The sequence below is a fragment of the Oncorhynchus mykiss genome, chromosome 11 (genome assembly GCF_013265735.2).
Source record: "Oncorhynchus mykiss isolate Arlee chromosome 11, USDA_OmykA_1.1, whole genome shotgun sequence".
Classification (NCBI taxonomy): domain Eukaryota; kingdom Metazoa; phylum Chordata; class Actinopteri; order Salmoniformes; family Salmonidae; genus Oncorhynchus; species Oncorhynchus mykiss.
This window is the reverse complement of record NC_048575.1, coordinates 63,539,905-63,559,625: the sequence shown is the minus strand read 5'-3', so window position 1 is coordinate 63,559,625 and position 19,721 is coordinate 63,539,905. Positions and strand designations below refer to the sequence as shown.

Below are 19,721 nucleotides of genomic sequence, written 5' to 3'. Positions count from 1 at the left end.
ACAATTGTGGGGGGATCCATGAAGACAGCCCTGACTTTGGCCACGTCATTCTCTTTCATTCTTGTGGGGCATTCGAAAGACGTGGCCAAATTCAGGGCTGTCTAGAGCATTTCATATGCAGCAGCTGTTAAAAGGGTTGAGGGTTTGAATGGTGCACCTGAAGAGTCCATGGTGGTGGATAGGCCTTCACTGCAGTCTGCAGGGGTTGCCTTTCACCAGCAGGATCCTGACATTTTGAAGTTTAAGAAGGTGGACTTTGTGGCATTTATAGCTATGGTGATTAATGGCACTGCCAAGGTGGAGAGAAGGTCCAGGGAGATATAAATCATTGTGGATGCGGTGGAGCACTTCCTGGCGCTGAAAGATTTCTCGGTAAAGGAGTTACATGAAATATTGTCACAAGCCGAACCACCCTCTCAGGCCCTAGAGCCTGAAAAGGGAAATAAAGAGATTTGAAAGAAGGAAGAAGTGGGAGTTTTGATTTATCAATGTACTATTTTTATTTGGATGGATTAAGTTCGTTTCTTATTACGTATGGATTTTCTTTGTACCTTGTTTGGCGGCAAAAACACCCTTTGTGGTTTTAGTCCGCCATAAAACCTACAGAAGAAGAAGAAGAACGGTAGTTGCGGATACGGAACTAGACCGGAACTATCGAGGATTAAACCTTTGCCTCAGATCGGTGTACAGTGCCAGTAACACTTCACATAATGCTAGCTAGTTCGCTGTGGGGTTGCCTAAATTTCGTGAGTGTATTTCTAGGGTTGTTTCGTTATTTTATGACATCACATACGGTTTTCTAGAGACTGCATATATGTAGTTTCATTTCATTTGTTTATTTTGACGCTTGACTAACGTTACTAGCTAGCGATACACGTAGCTAGCCAGCTATTTAGCTAGCATTCATGATAACGGTAGCTATAACTAGCATCCATAGCAATCCAAATTAAGCCGAAGGCAGTAGCTAGCTAGCAAGCTTCATCGTGAGTGTTTGTTATATGTCCGATCGTAACTACTAGAGTAAGCAATTAGAATTTGTAACACATGTTTGCAGTCAGATGTGCAGTTGACAGAAGTGAGATGTTGGCTAACGTTAGCGAGCTATTTTGTTAGGACTAGCAGCTGACTGTAGCTAGTGTGCAGTAATTGTATTTACTGGAGTGGCGTTCCGTGACAGTGGTTTCATCTCATAGAGAATCACTGTAGAACAGCATGACCTTAATCATGAGTCATGTATGTTACAAGATTAAGCTTGACCTTAGCCCAATATGTACTGTTAAGGAGTGTAGGCTTGCGTCTTTGACTTTGGTGAACGTGAGCTAAGCTTGAGCTGAACAGTTCCTTCTGCTTCAGTTGCTACAGTACAGCTTGAAACTGTCTTTTGTGCTTCCAGTTTCTCTTTCAGGCAGCTCCCTGTGCACCGCATATTGTCATTCTCTGCCAATGGGCTGACGGCTGGTTGCTGAGATGTTGCTGAAAGACATTCCCCAGGAGGTGTTGATGCGCCCTCTTTCCCGAAATGAAGTAGTGGGAATGATCGTGAGACTGACAATCTTTGGAGCTGCCACCTACTACGGCATCAAATGGGTGGTGGAGGCAATGGACCCTACACATAAACAGAAGATCCAGGCCAAGAAAAGGGTATGCGCACATATTGTTTATGTTTAGATCTGATTCATCTTATAATATATATTTATTTATTATTGTTAGATTAACCATCAATTGTGTTAAGCAGTAGAGTGACATCCATCTCCTCCTCCAGGCAGAGCAGCTGATGAAGCAGATTGGAGTGGAGGGTGTCAAACTCACTGAATATGAGATGAACATTGCTTCTCACCTGGTAGATCCACGCAGCATGAGGGTAAGGGAAATCTATAAAGTGGGACAGTTCTTCTTTAAATTGTATTTTTGTGACTTAGAGGAAAGGAGTCATTTTGCACATTGTTTATGAAGTTGAAAGCCTAATGATTTTGCTGCTCTTCATCTGTAGGTGTCCTGGAGGGATATTGCAGGGCTTGATGAGGTCATTTATGAGCTGCAGGACACTGTCATCCTTCCCTTCCAGAAGAGACACCTACTGGCTGGATCCAAACTCTTTCAGCCTCCCAAAGGTGAATGCTTCAGGGCACATCATCTTGTATTTTGCATATTTTTTTTCTTCCAAAGTAAATTATTTTGGTTAACACTTTTGGGCATTAAGTGAATTAATGATTTGATTCTCTCTCTGTCACCACCTCAGGGGTGTTGTTGTATGGGCCTCCTGGGTGTGGGAAGACTCTTATTGCCAAGGCAACCGCCAAAGCCTCAGGATGCCAGTTCATCAACCTGCAGCCCTCCACTCTGACTGACAAGTGGTACGGCGAATCACAGAAGCTCACCGCTGCGGTCTTCTCTTTGGCTGTCAAGATCCAGCCATGTATCATTTTCATAGATGAAATTGGTGTGTGTCATTACGTATCTCTGCTTTAAAACTAATATGTGAACCATTAGTGAGAGCCGTTCATTAAATATCCAGTAGTGTAAATGCTCTTGATTGATATCCTTTACTGATTTCTTTAACCTCAACCATTATATAATCATATTTGAGGCTGTGTTCACTTTTTGAGTCTTATTTTCCAGACTCCTTCCTGAGGAATCGCTCCAGTCTGGACCATGAGGCCACAGCCATGATGAAGGCCCAGTTTATGAGCTTGTGGGACGGGCTGGAGACTGGGGCAAGCAGCCAGGTACCACTACCAACTCCCATAGTTAGATTTGTCTTATTTGCTTTTACGTGAGTATTGGCCATTGGTTTAATATCTTGCTTTGGTGGTTGTACAGTTAGTTAATGTTGTGGTATTGTTCTTGCAGGTGATGGTGATGGGGGCCACCAATAGACCACAGGATCTGGACCCAGCCATACTGCGCAGAATGCCCACCACCTTTCACGTGGGCCTACCAGTGAGATATGCACACTTGAACGTTGTGAATGCACTCTGATAATCAAGCTGTCATGTTGAAAACTGTCTCTCCTTATATTATGTACTTCTGTAGACTACAAGACAGAGGACAGAGATACTGAAGTTGATCCTGGCAGGAGAAAATGTAAGCTAACACCATCTCCATTCCTTCGTTTCCTCTCAGATATCCAACCAGTTTGAGTCGTTTCATACCTATCCACTGTTGATGGATTTCCAGGTTAAATAGTAACAAACATCACAAATGACAATGAAATCTGGAATAGTGATTTACAGTATCATTCCTGAATAAATGTACTTTATACTAAACCAACACTTTGTCCCTGTCTTCCTCAGCTAAGCAATGCCATTAATCTGAAGGAGATAGCAGAGAAGTCGGAGGGTTCATCAGGCAGTGACCTCAGGGAGCTGTGTCGCGATGCTGCCATGTACCGTGTTAGAGATTACGTCCGCAAGCAGCAGATGAAACAGATAGCCCAGCAGATGCAGGAGGAGGACGAGGAAGACAAGTAACACCCATTACTGTTTCTAACTCAAGCTTCAAACTGCTGGTCTTTGACCTTTTTGCTATGCTGAATGTAGCTGTAACTTACAGTATACTTCATTGTGTTGTGCTTGTGTTTTTCGCTTTCAACAAGAGAAGTCTTCAGCTCTTCAAAACTGGTGATGGTTGAACATTTTTCATAAAACACATACAGTACCAGTCAAAAGTTTGGACACCTACTCATTCAAGGATTTCTGTTTACTTTGACTATTTCCTACATTGTAGAATAATAGTGAAGACATCACAACTATGAAGTAAAACATATGGAATGCTTTTCCTTCACTCTGCGGTCCAACTCATCCCAAACCATCTCCGTTGGGTTGAGGTCAATTGATTGTGGAGGCCAGGTCGTCTGATGCAGCACTCCATCACTCTCCTTCTTGGTCAAACAGCCCTTACACAGCCTGGGGGTGTGTTGGGTCATTGTCCTGTAGAAAAACAAATGATGGTCCCACTAAGCCCAAACCAGATGGGATGGCGTATCGCTACAGAATGCTGTTGTAGCCATGCTGGTTAAGTGTGCCTTGAATTCTAAATAAATCACAGACAGTGTCACCAGCAAAGCACCATCACACCACCACCTCCATGCTTCACGGTGGGAACCACACATGCGGAGATCATCCGTTCACCTACTCTGCGTCTCACAGACACGCCGGTTGGAACCAAAAATGTCAAATTTGGACTCATCAGACCAAAGGACAGATTTCCACCGGTCTAATGTCCATTGCTCGTGGTTCTTGGCCCAAGCAAGTCTCTTCTTATTATTGGTGTCCTTTAGTAGTGGGTTTGTTCAGCAATTCGACCATGAAGGCCTGATTCATGCAGTCCCTGAACAGTTGATGCTGAAATGTCTGTTACTTGAACTGTGTGAAGCATATATTCGGGCTGCAATTTCTGAGGCTGGTAACTCTGCTGCAGAGGATAAGTTAATTAGAGGTAACTCTGGGTCTTCCTTTCCTGTGGCGGTCCACATGAGAACCAGTTTCATCATACCGCTTGATGATTTTTGAGACTACACTTGAAAAAACTTTCAAAGTTCTTGAAATGTTCCAGTTGGACTGACCTTCATGTCTTAAAGTAATGGACTGTTGTTTCTCTTTGCTTATAAGAGCTCCTCTTGCCATAATATGGACTTGGTATCTTACCAAATAGGGCTATCTTCTGTAAACCACTCCTACCTTGTTACAACACAACTGATTGGTTCACAACTGATTGGCTCAAATGCATTAAGAAGGAAAGAAATTCCACAAATCAACTTTTAACAAGGCACACCTGTTAATTGAAATGCATTCCAGGTGATGACCACATTACTACATGATGACCATGTGTTTCATATTTTTTGTCTTTTTATGTCACTATTCTACAGTGTAGAAAATAGTAAAAAAATAAAGAACACCTACTCATTCAAGGGTTATCTACTTTTGACTGGTACTGTGTGTCTGCATCTTTGGTTGACCTTTGTCCCATCCGTCTCCAGAGCAGGGGTGGAGGAGCGTCTGCGGCCCATCACCCAGCTGGACCTGCTGTTCGGCCTGGACAAGATGAAGGAGTCCAAAAAGGCCACCATGCCCCAGGAACTCATACCCCGAGAGGTGCCTCTGGACTAAACCTTTCTTTCAGACACCCTTTACAAATGCATTGTTACTGACCAGTGGCCGACCCAAGTGTTTATCCCCCCCATACACACACACACACATCTCCCAGTCCTAGCACAGTGGTCCAAAGCAGTCTGAGAGAGATGTCCCTGGACCACAATCTCTCTGTACCCCTTCTCTTATCCCACACCAATACCCTTCAGTATCCAGTTAATTCCTACTGTCTGTCCACTGTTACAGATTGAATTGACCAACTAATTCCAACCTCCCACACAGTGTCCCAGAACATCCCCATTGCCCGGAGTCATCATAAAATACTAGAGCCTTAGAAAACGGCCTTTGTACATATAGCTGGGAAGCAGGGCTGTCCACTGTAACGCTGTTGAACAGACAGCACATGGTGAGAGGGACCGGACAGAGTCTGTCTCTAAGAACTCTGTCATCAATGTTATTATTATTTATTTGTGTCACACATCTTATGAGAAAATGTGAATCAATATTGGTTTTTAATCATGCTTTAAAAAAGTACTGAATAAGGAATATTACTGTATTTGCACTGTCAATGTTCTTTTGGGCAAGCACTAAACTGTCCCAAGTGTCTAGTTGTCTGCATGTCTAAGTAATATAATGAGAAACATTAGGTACACAATAGTACACATGTTACAGTTAACAAAGACCAAGAGTCCCTGGGAGTTGAATCAGTTGGTAAATCTGATATTCTGAATCTACTTTTTATTGAATGTTCATCACTGTATTTAATACTGTACGTCTCCAAATATTGGATTGAAACTACTCCTGACTACATTATTAATCTTTACTGACGAAGGTAGCTGCCTCATGTCTTCTTTTGTTTTATGTCACAGTAATATGCCCTTCATTGGTCTGCTGTCTTACAATCTAATGTTCTTGAAATCATTTTATGCTTTATATAATGTGAAAAAGCAGCTGTGCTTTTGCCAGTTCCATAATCAACAACCTTCAAACATGGGTATTGACCAGCACAGCAGTCTGTCTCAAAATGTCAATCATTCCAGTCTGTCTCCATGGAAACTAGACAGAGTTCTACAGTTAGGCCTTGGTCTCTAGTGTGACCCATTGTCTGCTGTTTTCTGTTCTCTTTCAAACAAGAATCTGATTTTGACCTGGGAAACCAGGTTTGTGCACCTTGTGAGAAATCAATTTCCTGGAAAAAGAAAACAGACCTTCTCAGGTCCCTTACTCTCGGAGGACCATTGGTGTCCAACTACAGTCTGGTAGAATTGGACTGTAGTCAGGCACACAGTTCCATTATTTTATTTTGGGCTACGCAGATTGTTCCTTTTGTCAGAATATTACAACATGCAACTCTGGAATGGGCTTTTCTCAGTCTTGCTCATTAGACCTCTACTTAACTTACTCTCGGTAATATGAATAGGGAGGCTGCCGCTGACTAAGGATTGGCCAGTCAGAGTTTCCTCTGAAGAGTGACCACAGGCGGGTGCTGTGGCTCCGCTACTCTCAGGTCGGCAGTATGAGTGGCAGGTCTGGGTGTTGAGTCGGACTATTCCCCCAGACAAAACACAGTACAGTACCTTTTGTACACAACTGTGAGGAGACACATTATACATGGGTCTACAAGTTATATGTGGCTCACTGAATACCCCCCCGCCCCCCATTGTATGTAAATTGTGTGGAACTGGGCAGATCCAGCTGTTTAGAAATGCTTAAGCAGTCCCACTCCCTGTGTATTTATTTCCCACTGGTTTCCGCTTTCTTTCCCTCTGCATCATCTGGTTTGGTTTTTGATGATAATCCTCACTAGGTATAAGCCACGGATGGCTGGATGCTGTCCAAGGTTGCCCACTATCCCTTCACTATTCACCCACTATCCCACTATTATTTCCCTTAATTCACCTAATCTGTGGTGCATCATTGTCTCTAGAGCACATCTCTGATTTAACTCCTCTGCTTCATACCAGGCTTTCAAAAAATTTCCTAGCTTGCATAGCACTTGTGACAGTCATGTTTGCATGCATTTTCTGTAGGCGCTAACAATAACCATAGGATTTGGCTAGGTCAATAGAGGACTGCTGGACCTCTACAAAGCCTGCTAATCTCGTGGGCCCATTTGGGAATGGAAAAGATTTGCCTGGATTTGGTCAGATAAACCTGAGTCTTTTTTTAAAAGCAAAGGACAGCCCTTCCAAAACGAAATGTTTTGGCTGACTTGGTTTCCCTGAGGGTAGAGGGTGCTACCAAAGATGTTATTGCCAAAGCGTGGATAAATTGATGCTGGCAGTTGAATGATTTTTACATTTCTAACACATCTTGTGATACTGTTGATGTGCCATCTGGTTTTTGACTCCCAACTAACCCAATTCATCTTCATAAGAAGCATTAAAATGTGGGTCAAAAAGCAAAGCAAGGCTTCCATGTTCCCTCCCAGTTCTTGTCAATTATAGAACTTTATCCATCTCTTGGTAAACAACATGAGTCTCAATGGAAAACTTTCAGTTCCATTTGAACATGAATGACTGTAGATCAGAGAGGCCTGCTGAGAGAGATGTCTCTCAGTCAGGCTGTCGGTGGCTTTTATCACACAACCACTTCTTGTCTCAGACTTCAACATTGTTCGGTATCAGCTCTGAGTGGAGACTTTGAAAAGGATCCATACAGACACACCAGCCTATGCTCCTCATGCTGAGAAAGCAGTATCAGAACAACATTGTCTTGTCAACCTTAAAGGTCCAGTGCAGTCAAAAACAAGATTTCCATTGTTTTATATTTCCATATTATGAGGTTGGAATAATACTGTGAAATTGGGAAGTTAGGATAATGTAAGAGCCGTTTGAAAAGACTGTTTGAAATTTCAGCGTGTTTCATTGGGATGGAATGTTTCCCTGCCTTTACCAGGCGGTAAATTAGTTAACAGACCAATAAGAGAGTTCCAAACCTCTCTGATAATAAGTTACTTTTCAGTTTTCACATCCCAAATCAGACCATCCCCAGACAGTCCTAGCAAAATTCTTGCTTGAGAAATTGCTCTTTGCTAAGAAGCATTTTTTGTTTATTTTTGACCATTTTCATTGAAAACAATCACAGTATGGTACTTAATTGTTACCCAGAAATGATTTGATATCGAGATAAAAACAGCTGTATTGGGCCTTTTAACCTTTTTCCATTTTAGCTCTGAGAGGAGACAGTGGAAACGATCCATACTTTACCACCAGATATACTCTGCATCCACTCCCATACCGTGACACTCTGTTCTCTCACGGCATGCCGCCGACTTGATCGACCTGAGCCTTGAGTAATCAGCGTCAGCTGTGGTTCTCGCCACAATTCTCAGTAGGATATCCTGTTGGTTTATCGACTTTGGAATTTTTAATGGAGCACATGTTTTGTTTACTCACTATCCCGCTGAGTCATGACGGGTCAGTGGGAGTCCTCCAATAGGGACCACTTTCATCATCATGTATGTGTTTTATTAGAAGGAAAGTATCATGGAGTGCTCCCGAGTGGCTCTAGCACTGCATCTCAGCGCTAGAGGTGTCACTACAGACCCTGGTTCAATCCCGGGCTGTATCACAACCGGCCGTGATCGGGAGTCCTATAGGGCAGCGCACAATTGGCCCGGCGTCATTAAGGGGAGGCTGGGGTAAGCCGTCATTGTAAAATAAGAATTTGTTCTAAACTGACTTGCCTAGTTAAATAAAGGTAAAAAAATCCAGCGAAAGGGAGCCACACACACCTACTTGATTAATAGCAGCATATGAAAAGGGTCACAATTAATTTGTATTTGCGTCAGAGGACCCCAATAGAAGACAAACACTATCTGTAAAGCAGCATCTAAAGTGATGAATAGACAATAAAAACGTCAACACAAATCAACTTTGGCTGCATGCGCTTCTTCAGTACTGGAGGAGGTTTCATGCCCTTTGTGGTTATAATGGAATTCATATGTTCTAGGAACGGACAGTGGATCTGAACATGAATGGAGTTAAAGTTTACCACAGTCGGTCATGAAAATGGATGCCCTCTGGACTAAAATGTAAATGTCTTTCAACTTTACCACTGGACATAAGTGTTGCAAAAGAGCAATATCTTCTGACAGTTCTCAGAATGTTAGAGAAAATACGTTTGCTATTCGAGAGGAATTTCCAAGGCATCACACACACAGAGAAAGCTTTTATGAGTTTTAGACATGTCCAGAGCCTAAAGTGGTTTATCCCTCAGCTCGCTAATAAAAAGTATTGTCCTTAAATAACTTTCCATTCTTCATCAAGCTTTTCTTCTCATTTTTTGTCTCCTCTTCACCGAATGGAAGCTATATGTTAAACAGAGGCCAGGATATTAGGGCTGGTAAATGAGGCCTTCCGTCTGCATCACTGCAGATGCAAGGTAAAATAGGGTGCGTGGAGGGCGACATGGCATGTATCAGAGGAGGTGTTGAAAAAAGGTCATCTCCAGACTTGATGTAGGGTCTCAAAGGTGAGAATTACACTGCTCCTTCGTAGACCTGAAAAGCTCCTCCAAAAGAGGAGGCCCAGCATACCATTTTTTTTGTGTGTGTCGAGGGGTGTAAATTATATGTCTGGCTACCCAAACTCCTTGCACCGGCCAAACGCTACGCCTCGGCCGTTTGTTTCTTCTCCGCAGTCTGGATCTGAGTACCTCCCTGATGATTTCTAGAACGCAAACACATTTTAAATGTTCTGATTGGCCTCAGAAACTGATATATTGGGCAAGAGCCAGGACACAAGTGGGTAAAGCGGCATTTTGAAAATGTGTCATTGGCGTTGATAGTCTGGTTATGTAGCGAACAATAGAGCAGTGGAATAATTCAGTTTTAGTCGTCAGGCAAGTAAATGATGCCCTTAGAAAGAAGCAAACTTGTCCTCGCCAATGATATGACACCCCCAATGTTGAAGTCAAACTTTCAGGTCTGTCAGTCTGATTTTGTAAAGAATAAGAACAAAAAGAGTGTGATCTCATCTGTTTCTTTCTTATGGTTGCTATCCACCATCCTCCTGTGCTTCCTTCCTTCCTCTCTGTTCCATGTTTACAATGGCCCTAATGAATCCTATCAGTTTATCAAGCTTGCTGCAAAGCCATAGCCAGCCTGTTATGATGCAATGCCATGTTCCTAAATCATGTGCTCAATTGAGAGGCAGCGGGTGTCACGTTGGCGGCTGTGTTAGCTATGTTAATCAGGCAGGACAAAAGCCATGCGCCCACTCAGGGAAGCGGAGATGGGATAATGATCACTAATTAATTGTGCACTGGGGTTCGCAGGCCTCCTCTCTCCACCACCGTCAGGCACACTGAAGACATATGAGCGAATGATTCACCCTGCACAGCACAGCAGGAGAGGAGGCAGAAGGCGTGCGAGGAAGGCGACCGCCCAGAGACGTGTGTAACTTCGTCACCAGGGCTGTATTTAGTGGTGTGAAACGTTATGAACGTTGCAGATAGAAATAGAATGAATAGAGCTGACATGACTCCCCTGTTATAGCTGACGGAAAATCAATCAATACATTTCTATTTGAACGTTCTGTAATGTTACACCCTCCGGAACAACTGCCTGGACATCTTTTGCTTACCAACCGTTGCCATCGACATGTCTGAGTGGTTGGGTGGGAACGAATGACAGACGTTTTGGGCTGAGATTGACTTGACTTTGTCTCTACAGTATTGGTTAATGATCAATTAAAGTCGCAATCAATTAAATCCAAACGTTGTAATTAGCTGTCCAACGAGGAGTTGTGCATGTCCAAACTGTTCTACACAAACAAACATTTTAAGGATGCATTATTGTGTACTTTTTTTCACCATATGAAGTCTGAAGTGATTGTTAAGTAGAGCATTCTTAGAACCACTTGACATATGGTGGATCTATTCAATAATAAATATTCAGTAGTTAAGCACTTGAAAGGGATTCATTCGAAGGTGCTTTAAACCCAGCTCAGTTGTTTATGACATCCCCTACAAATGGATGTTGAATATGTATGTGGCACCATCATTAGCACATGTTCATATTTTATAGGCATGATGCTAATTACTATTTAGTATAGTGAGATTTGGGGGTAAACAGCTTATTTCCCAGGACAGACACTAATTTCCTTGAAATGCATGTGGTTTTGTGAAGACTGTATGTGTCTAAGCCAGACATCAAGTCATTAATGAATGCAGTCCTGCTGATTTTTCTTTCTCCCTGGAACTTGATTGCCCAGAGTCCACAGACCTGCACGGTGTCCGTATTAGTACAGCCTCAGTCTCAGCGGGAGTAGCCTCAATCAAATGGATGAACAAAAAAATGTTGACATAATGGTCAGAGTTGTGCACCTCTGTTCTAAGCATTGTCTGAGATTGTAAGCAATTGACCATTTCAAAGGATATATACAGTAACAACACTTGGCCATAGGTGGAGCCTTAACCATATAACTCCGAACTCCAACCTTTAGTAGAGTTTGAGCCTTTACTGTAAAACAAGAAAAAGTTCCTCCAGGCACCAAGTAATCATGTTCTTGGTGTAGTGCAATTTGTGTGACTGTTGAAGGAATTTAATTCCTCTGTTTTAATTCCCAATCAAAATTAAACACTCTGTCAATGCATAAGGATTTGTATGACCCTTATTTTATAGGAATGGACGGAGTCCCGGTCTTAAAGTCAAGTAACAGCCTTTATTCAAGAGAGTACTGAGTTCATACACATTTTACCACAGGTTATAAACTGAAAATGACGACAGCGTTTTCTAAATGTTCCATCTCTTCTTGACACTGGTAGAAAGGCCCTGTAGTTCTCAAACATTCCCTCCTTGCCTAGAGCCAAGGTCAGTCAGTGTAGATAAGCATTCTAGACAGTCTGGAGATAGTTCATTCATTTGTACAAAGGAACAGACTGTCATTGTTCTAACACTACCCCGTGCCATCTCCGTTCCAGTACCAAGGCTGTGTCTCAAGCCTTCCCACATCCGTCTCCCTACCAATTTAATATAATTTACGAGTCAAGGTTTTCTTGTGTAGATAAGCATTCTAGCCAGTCTGATTCATTTGTACCAATGAACAGACCGTCATTGTTACTAAACTCTTGATCACATTCACTTCAGTACTGGGATCAGATAAGAAAATTCATACATATACAGTAACATTTAGTATTTTGATAAGTACATATACAGTAACATAATTGTATTCTGATTAGTACATCCTGATTGAAATGTATACATAATTAGTCATTAGAGATAAAAATTCCCTTAACAGTGACAAAAAAAGCTTAACAAAAAAGCAATTGAATGATGGAGCCTGTGTTAAGAAGAGTCAGGCCAATTGAATGATGGAGCCTGTGTTAAGAAGAGTCAGGCCAATTGTATGATGGAGCCTGTGTTAAGAACCGTCAGGCCAATTGAATGCAGGAGCCTGTGTTAAGAACCGTCAGGCCAATTGAATGCTGGAGCCTGTGTTAAGAAGAGTCAGGCCAATTGGATGATGGAGCCTGTGTTAAGAAGAGTCAGGCCAATTGGATGCTGGAGCCTGTGTTAAGAAGAGTCAGGCCAATTGAATGCTGGAGCCTGTGTTAAGAAGAGTCAGGCCAATTGGATGATGGAGCCTGTGTTAAGAAGAGTCAGGCCAATTGGATGATGGAGCCTGTGTTAAGAAGAGTCAGGCCAATTGAATGCTGGAGCCTGTGTTAAGAAGAGTCAGGCCAATTGGATGATGGAGCCTGTGTTAAGAAGAGTCAGGCCAATTGGATGATGGAGCCTGTGTTAAGAAGAGTCAGGCCAATTGGATGATGGAGCCTGTGTTAAGAAGAGTCAGGCCAATTGGATGATGGAGCCTGTGTTAAGAAGAGTCAGGCAAATTGGATGATGGAGCCTGTGTTAAGAAGAGTCAGGCCAATTGGATGATGGAGCCTGTGTTAAGAAGAGTCAGGCCAATTGGATGATGGAGCCTGTGTTAAGAAGAGTCAGGCCAATTGAATGCTGGAGCCTGTGTTAAGAAGAGTCAGGCCAATTGGATGATGGAGCCTGTGTCAAGAACCGTCAGGCCAATTGGATGATGGAGCCTGTGTCAAGAACCGTCAGGCCAATTGGATTATGGAGCCTGTGTCAAGAACCGTCAGGCCAATTGGATTATGGAGCCTGTGTTAAGAAGAGTCAGGCCAATTGGATGATGGAGCCTGTGTTAAGAAGAGTCAGGCCAATTGGATGATGGAGCCTGTGTCAAGAACCGTCAGGCCAATTGGATGATGGAGCCTGTGTTAAGAACCGTCAGGCCAATTGGATGATGGAGCCTGTGTTAAGAAGAGTCAGGCCAATTGGATGATGGAGCCTGTGTTAAGAAGAGTCAGGCCAATTGGATGATGGAGCCTGTGTCAAGAACCGTCAGGCCAATTGGATGATGGAGCCTGTGTTAAGAAGAGTCAGGCCAATTGGATGATGGAGCCTGTGTCAAGAACTGTCAGGCCAATTGGATGATGGAGCCTGTGTCAAGAACCGTCAGGCCAATTGGATGATGGAGCCTGTGTTAAGAAGAGTCAGGCCAATTGGATGATGGAGCCTGTGTTAAGAAGAGTCAGGCCAATTGGATGATGGAGCCTATGTCAAGAACCGTCAGGCCAATTGGATGATGGAGCCTGTGTTAAGAACCGTCAGGCCAATTGGATGATGGAGCCTGTGTTAAGAAGAGTCAGGCCAATTGGATGATGGAGCCTGTGTTAAGAACCGTCAGGCCAATTGGATGATGGAGCCTGTGTTAAGAAGAGGCAGGCCAATTGGATGATGGAGCCTGTGTTAAGAAGAGTCAGGCCAATTGGATGATGGAGCCTGTGTCAAGAACCGTCAGGCCAATTGGATGATAGAGCCTGTGTTAAGAACCGTCAGGCCAATTGGATGATGGAGCCTGTGTTAAGAAGAGTCAGGCCAATTGGATGATGGAGCCTGTGTTAAGAAGAGTCAGGCCAATTGGATGATGGAGCCTGTGTTAAGAAGAGTCAGGCCAATTGGATGATGGAGCCTGTGTCAAGAACCGTCAGGCCAATTGGATGCTGGAGCAGACGTCAAGACAATTCAGGCAAATTGGGTTCTGGAACAGACGTCAAGAAGATTCAGGCCAATTGGATTCTGGAGCCTACGTCAAGACGTTTCAGGCCAATTGGATGCTGGAGCCTGCGTCATGAAGATTCAGGCCAATTGGATGATGGAGCCTGCGTCATGAAGATTCAGGCCAATTGGATGCTGGAGCCTATGTCAAGACGATTCAGGCCAATTGGATGCTGGAGCCTACGTCAAGACGATTCAGGCCAATTGGATGCTGGAGCCTACGTCAAGACGTTTCAGGCCAATTGGATGCTGGAGCCTGCGTCATGAAGATTCAGGCCAATTGGATGCTGGAGCCTGCGTCATGAAGATTAAGGCCAATTGGATGCTGGAGCCTGCGTCATGAAGATTAAGGCCAATTGGATGCTGGAGCCTGCGTCATGAAGATTCAGGCCAATTGGATGCTGGAGCCTGCGTCATGATGATTCAGGCCAATTGGATGCTGGAGCCTACGTCAAGACGTTTCAGACCAATTGGATGCTGGAGCCTGCGTCATGAAGATTCAGGCCAATTGGATGCTGGAGCCTACGTCAAGACGTTTCAGGCCAATTGGATGCTGGAGCCTTCGTCATGAAGATTAAGGCCAATTGGATGCTGGAGCCTGCGTCATGAAGATTAAGGCCAATTGGATGCTGGAGCCTGCGTCATGAAGATTCAGGCCAATTGGATGCTGGAGCCTGCGTCATGACGATTCAGGCCAATTGGATGCTGGAGCCTACGTCAAGACGTTTCAGGCCAATTGGATGCTGGAGCCTGCGTCATGAAGATTCAGGCCAATAAATCACATTTGGATTTCCACGTGAAGGCATCAAACTAAGAGAAAATGTGATGACTATTAACTTCCTGTCAGTACTTCAACACTCATGAAATTGTGGATTGTAAATAATAACATTTTTATCCCTTTGCCCTTGATGGAGATGTATGAGTCTTAATTAAATATAGCAGCAATATCTTTTTGAGGAAGGACGGTCAATTAATAAGCTAGTCCCTGCTTTGCAGGTACTTCATTTTGTGAAACCTGGGTTTGGATCCTATGGATCAGTGAGAAGGGTCTCACGGCACAATTCAAGTCAAATATGCTAAGTCTGACGAAGGCATGATGGCCGAACCATGTCCATTGTGACTGTATACAATAAATCTAAGTAATACTTTATTTGCAAATGCTGATAATCTTTTTCTTCCAGGTCAGACTATTCCTCCTTGGCTACAAGGCTCAAAGATGTATTTACATCATTTTGTAAGAGTTGAGCACATCAGATTTTGCACAATTGGCGAGCCAGCTAGTGGAGACTAACTGGGGAGATGTGAATGCCTGACAGGGCTCACCCAAAAGTTATCCACCATGAATCTTAACATTGTCTGTCATATGTCAGGTGTCTGAAATGGTATCCTGTTCCCTGTATGCCCAATAGTGCACTAGCGTGCCATTTCAGATGTGCCCTTTGTCAAAGAGGGCAGAGACAAACTTTTATGACAACAAACAAAAACACTTGCGGCATGCAATCCATGGCACCCAGTGCAGCTGTCTTTCTGAGTCACAGTAGCATATAGTGGCAGTTTTATGTGTAAGGTGATGGCTGATTGATTAGACACCAGCCATGCCTTTAAAGGCAGCTCACATCTGTATCTGCATCTTCCTGACCAGCTGTCCTACAGGGCCAGACATGACCTGTGGAGCTGCTGTGGATAAAGCCTGAAGAGGTGCCACCACATCAGTCTGTGTTCCACAGACACATACAACACAGGGAGGCTGTAGTTGCGTAGATAGAGCACAACACAAACAAAAAATATATAAGTGCAGCACATGAAATTCCCTATTTTTGGTAAACGAAACATGATCTCCTCTACAGTTGCGTCTTTGCCTGTGAGAAGACACAGGCCTATTCCCTGTGACTGGGTATAGTGATGGTACTACTGTATTATCTGACCTTATCCGGTCTTGCTTATTTCTGTTTTGCGACTGGTGTTTGGTCCACGGAGCCTTGTGCGTCGTCTCTTACCGAGCCTGACATTATTTTCACCTCTGTGACTCAGTGCAGGCTGCTGCTGCAGTGCTTGACATTCTGATGTGGAACAAACAGCCGGCGGCCCACTGCCTCGCCCTCATCACCCAGCCCATTTAGATCTATCTATACCTCACTCTCTTTCTCTCTCAATATCTCTCTCCCTCATCACTCCCCCCCCCCCCCCCCCCTCTCTCTCTCTCATTACTGTGATTTGGTTTGTGCTTGCCCTTCATTGTTTTCTGTGGAGGAAATATGAACAGCTCATAGGTAAATCAGCAGCAAGACTAGGCCACCGGGTAGATGCCAGTGACCTGTTTAAATGTGAATTCCATAAGTATTTGTAATGACTGGGTTGTATTACTGTAGCAAGCAATTGCCATTGCTGTAACTGTATTGTTTGAATTATTATTATTTTATTTTGTGCTTCTCTTGAGAGGCTGTACAGTGGTTTCCAAAAAGGCCATCTGAGAGAAGAAAAAACAACCTGTTTCGATCTCAAAATCAATCTCTGGAGCAATGTAAGTCAGAGGAAAAAATCTATTCTAGCTTGTATTAAGGCTCTATTCAATCTGTCTCGTGGAAGTTCAGCGTTACAGCGTGATTGAAATTTCATCGCAATGTTCTCACGTTAGCAGAGACGGCATAGTCAGTAATTATAGGTGTGTGTGTCTATGTGTGTGTGTGCCCACAAGTTTACCTGTGTGTGTATGTGTGCATGCGTTCAGCATTTGCATGTGTGTCTGTGTGCAGGTGTGCTTTCCTGTGTGCCTGAAGGCTGTGGAGAATGGGATAGCAGCATTGATGACGCCCGAGGCTGAGTCCCATGGGGTATTGAGAGGTGTGGGGGAAGTGAGTGTCTGTGAAGGAGACATTTGGAATAAAAGCCTTCTCCCTGTGAGGTTTCCAGGTGAAGAAACGATTATGCTCTTATAAAAGGAGGCTCAATGCAAAGGCCTCCCCTGCCTTCCTCCCAAGTTGCCATGTCTTTGTGAATCCTCTTGATTTCCCCCTAATGGAAACGGACGGTGGGGGGTGTTGCATTTGATTATTTTGTGTTTTGTTTGGCTTTGTTCATATAGGAAACACAGCAGTCATGAAGGAGACTTTCTAATACAGATACAGGCCACGGCAAAAACTGGTTGAATCAATGTTGTTTCCACATCATTTCAACAAAATAATTCAATGTGATGATGTGAAAATGTGAAAAAGTAATCAAAGGGAATTTCGCATTTATTCCACCCAACTTTTTGCGTAAATCCGTATAATTTTTATTTAATTTAATGTTGAATTCACATTAGTTGACAACTCAACCAAATGTAAATCAAAACTAGACATTGAACTGACATCTGTACCCAGTGGGAGTGAATCACACATGACAACAAAGGAACACTGTTTGAAGTCCAGAACGGTGAATCAGAATGGTGTGATAACTCATTGTTGCCACTGCTCTGCCTGTCAGACTGTAAAGATGTTCCTACATGTATGCTCAAAAAGATTATTTTATACTAATACCATTGCTCAGAGACATACATTTTGTTTAACAAGTAATACTTGTTTTCTAAAAAAGAGAGGTCAAAATTGTCACCCCTGATTTCAATACCTCACCTTGTGAGGTATGGCCAATGCAAAATGTTGATTTTGTGGTCAATTAACCATTTCTTTGTGGATGTTGATGTGTGCTTGGGGTTATTGTCTTGCTGGAAGATCCTCTTGCTGCCAAGTATCAGCCTCCTGGAAGACGCAACCAGGTTTTTATTTAAAATGTTAATGTACTGGGTAAAGTTCATGATGCCGTTGACCTTAACAAGGGCCCCAGGACCAGTGGAAGCAAAATAGCCCCATAACATCAAAGATCCACCACCATTTTTTACATTAAGTATGGGGTTATTTTCTTCATATGCATCTTTCTTTCGACAGCAAACCCATCTAGCAATCTCCAGGTGTTTATATTTATTGGATGACATGAATATGGAGCACTTTGGCTACGCACACCCGTGGTTGTTTTTCTGTCAAAAGACTTCATTTTGTGTAGATCAATTACAAAAAAATCACTATTAAATCTATTTCAATCGCAACAAATGTTACAAAAATTCAAGGGGGGTGAAAATGTATGATACCCACCGTACCAGTACATTACATAGCTGGGACCATGTGTGACAAACAGGTAGCAGTAAAATCTATTTATTCTCTCCTCACCCTCTGCATATTACAATGTGAGAGCAGAGAGGGTGAGGAGAGAGGAAATTGATTCTACTGCCACCTGTATGACAGATACTTAAATCAGGAAGTCATTTAAACATTTAAAAAATAACAGACGCGTAGAGAATTCTTTATTCCAAATACTACTAAGTTCAGCTATGCATACAATATGCTTGGTGATGGGTTTCCATTGTTTTAATTATGTATTTTGTGAAGCCCTTTTTGTGCAAAGCAATGATGATGGCACGTGTTTTCTTGCAGGTAACCATGACTGACAGAGGAAGAACAATGATTCCAAGCACCACCCTCCTTTTGAAGCTTCCAGTCTGTTATTCGAACTCAATCAGCATGACAGAGTGATCTCCAGCCTTGTCCTCGTCAACACGCACAGCTGTCCTTTTGTGGCAGGGCTGAAATACATTGGAAATGTTTTTTGGGGATTCAGTTAATTTGCATGGCAAAGAGGGACTTTACAATTAATTTGCTATTCATCTGATCCCTCTTCATAACATTCTGGAGTATATGCAAATTGCCATCATACAAACTGAGGCAGCAGACTTTGTGAAAATTCATATTTGTGTCATTCTCCAAACTTTTGGCCACGAATGTGTTTATAAAGCCCTTCTTACATCAGCTGATGTCACAAAGTGTTGTACAGAAACCCAGCCTAAAACCCCAAACAGCAAGCAATGCAGGTGTAGCAGCCCAGAGGCTAGGAAAAACTCCCTAGAAAGGCCAAAACCTAGGAAGAAACCAAGAGAGGAACCAGGCTATGAGGAGTGACCAGTCCTCTTCTGGCTGTGCCAGGTGGAGATTATAACAGAACATGGCCAAGATGTTCAAATGTTCATAGATGACCAGCAGGGTCAAATAATAATCACAGTGGTTGTAGAGGGTTCAACAGGTCAGCTCCTCAGGAGTAAATGTCAGTTGGCTTTTCATAGCCGATCTTTAACCTGTCTCCTCCCCTTCATCTACACTGATTGAAGTGGATTTAATAAGTGACATCCATAAGCATTCACCTGGATTCACCTGGTTAGTTTATATCATGGAAAGAGCATGTGTTCTTAATTTGTTGTATACGCAGTGTATATTATAGCACTGGTCCATGAATAAAATGGACTCAAATGGTTTCGCATTCCCGACCTACACCAGGAGACCTTGACTGAATTTGTCATCAGTGCAGCAGGAGATAAAGGGACAATTGAAATACTGCATGCATGGTTGATTAGACTATGAATAATTTTCTACAGGCGACTTGATTCTCTAGTTGTCATGCAAGCTTGACTGGGTATCTCATTGACATTTTAGTCATTTAGTAGAAGCTCTTATCCAGACAGACTTACA

At 43.1% G+C, this 19,721-nt stretch overlaps 1 protein-coding gene across 1 annotated transcript; it reads left to right on the top strand.

Moving 5' to 3' along the window:
* Window positions 1–617: 617 nt before the first annotated feature.
* On the top strand, window positions 618–6,713 carry atad1a (ATPase family AAA domain containing 1a). Its single transcript, XM_021621856.2, has 10 exons — window positions 618–746; window positions 1,394–1,641; window positions 1,763–1,861; window positions 1,991–2,111; window positions 2,240–2,440; window positions 2,620–2,726; window positions 2,851–2,940; window positions 3,034–3,084; window positions 3,294–3,466; window positions 4,979–6,713. The coding sequence occupies exons 2-10, from the start codon at window positions 1,468–1,470 to the stop codon at window positions 5,106–5,108; spliced, it is 1,146 nt and encodes a 381-aa protein (XP_021477531.1). The 5' UTR covers window positions 618–746; window positions 1,394–1,467; the 3' UTR covers window positions 5,109–6,713.
* Window positions 6,714–19,721: the final 13,008 nt, after the last annotated feature.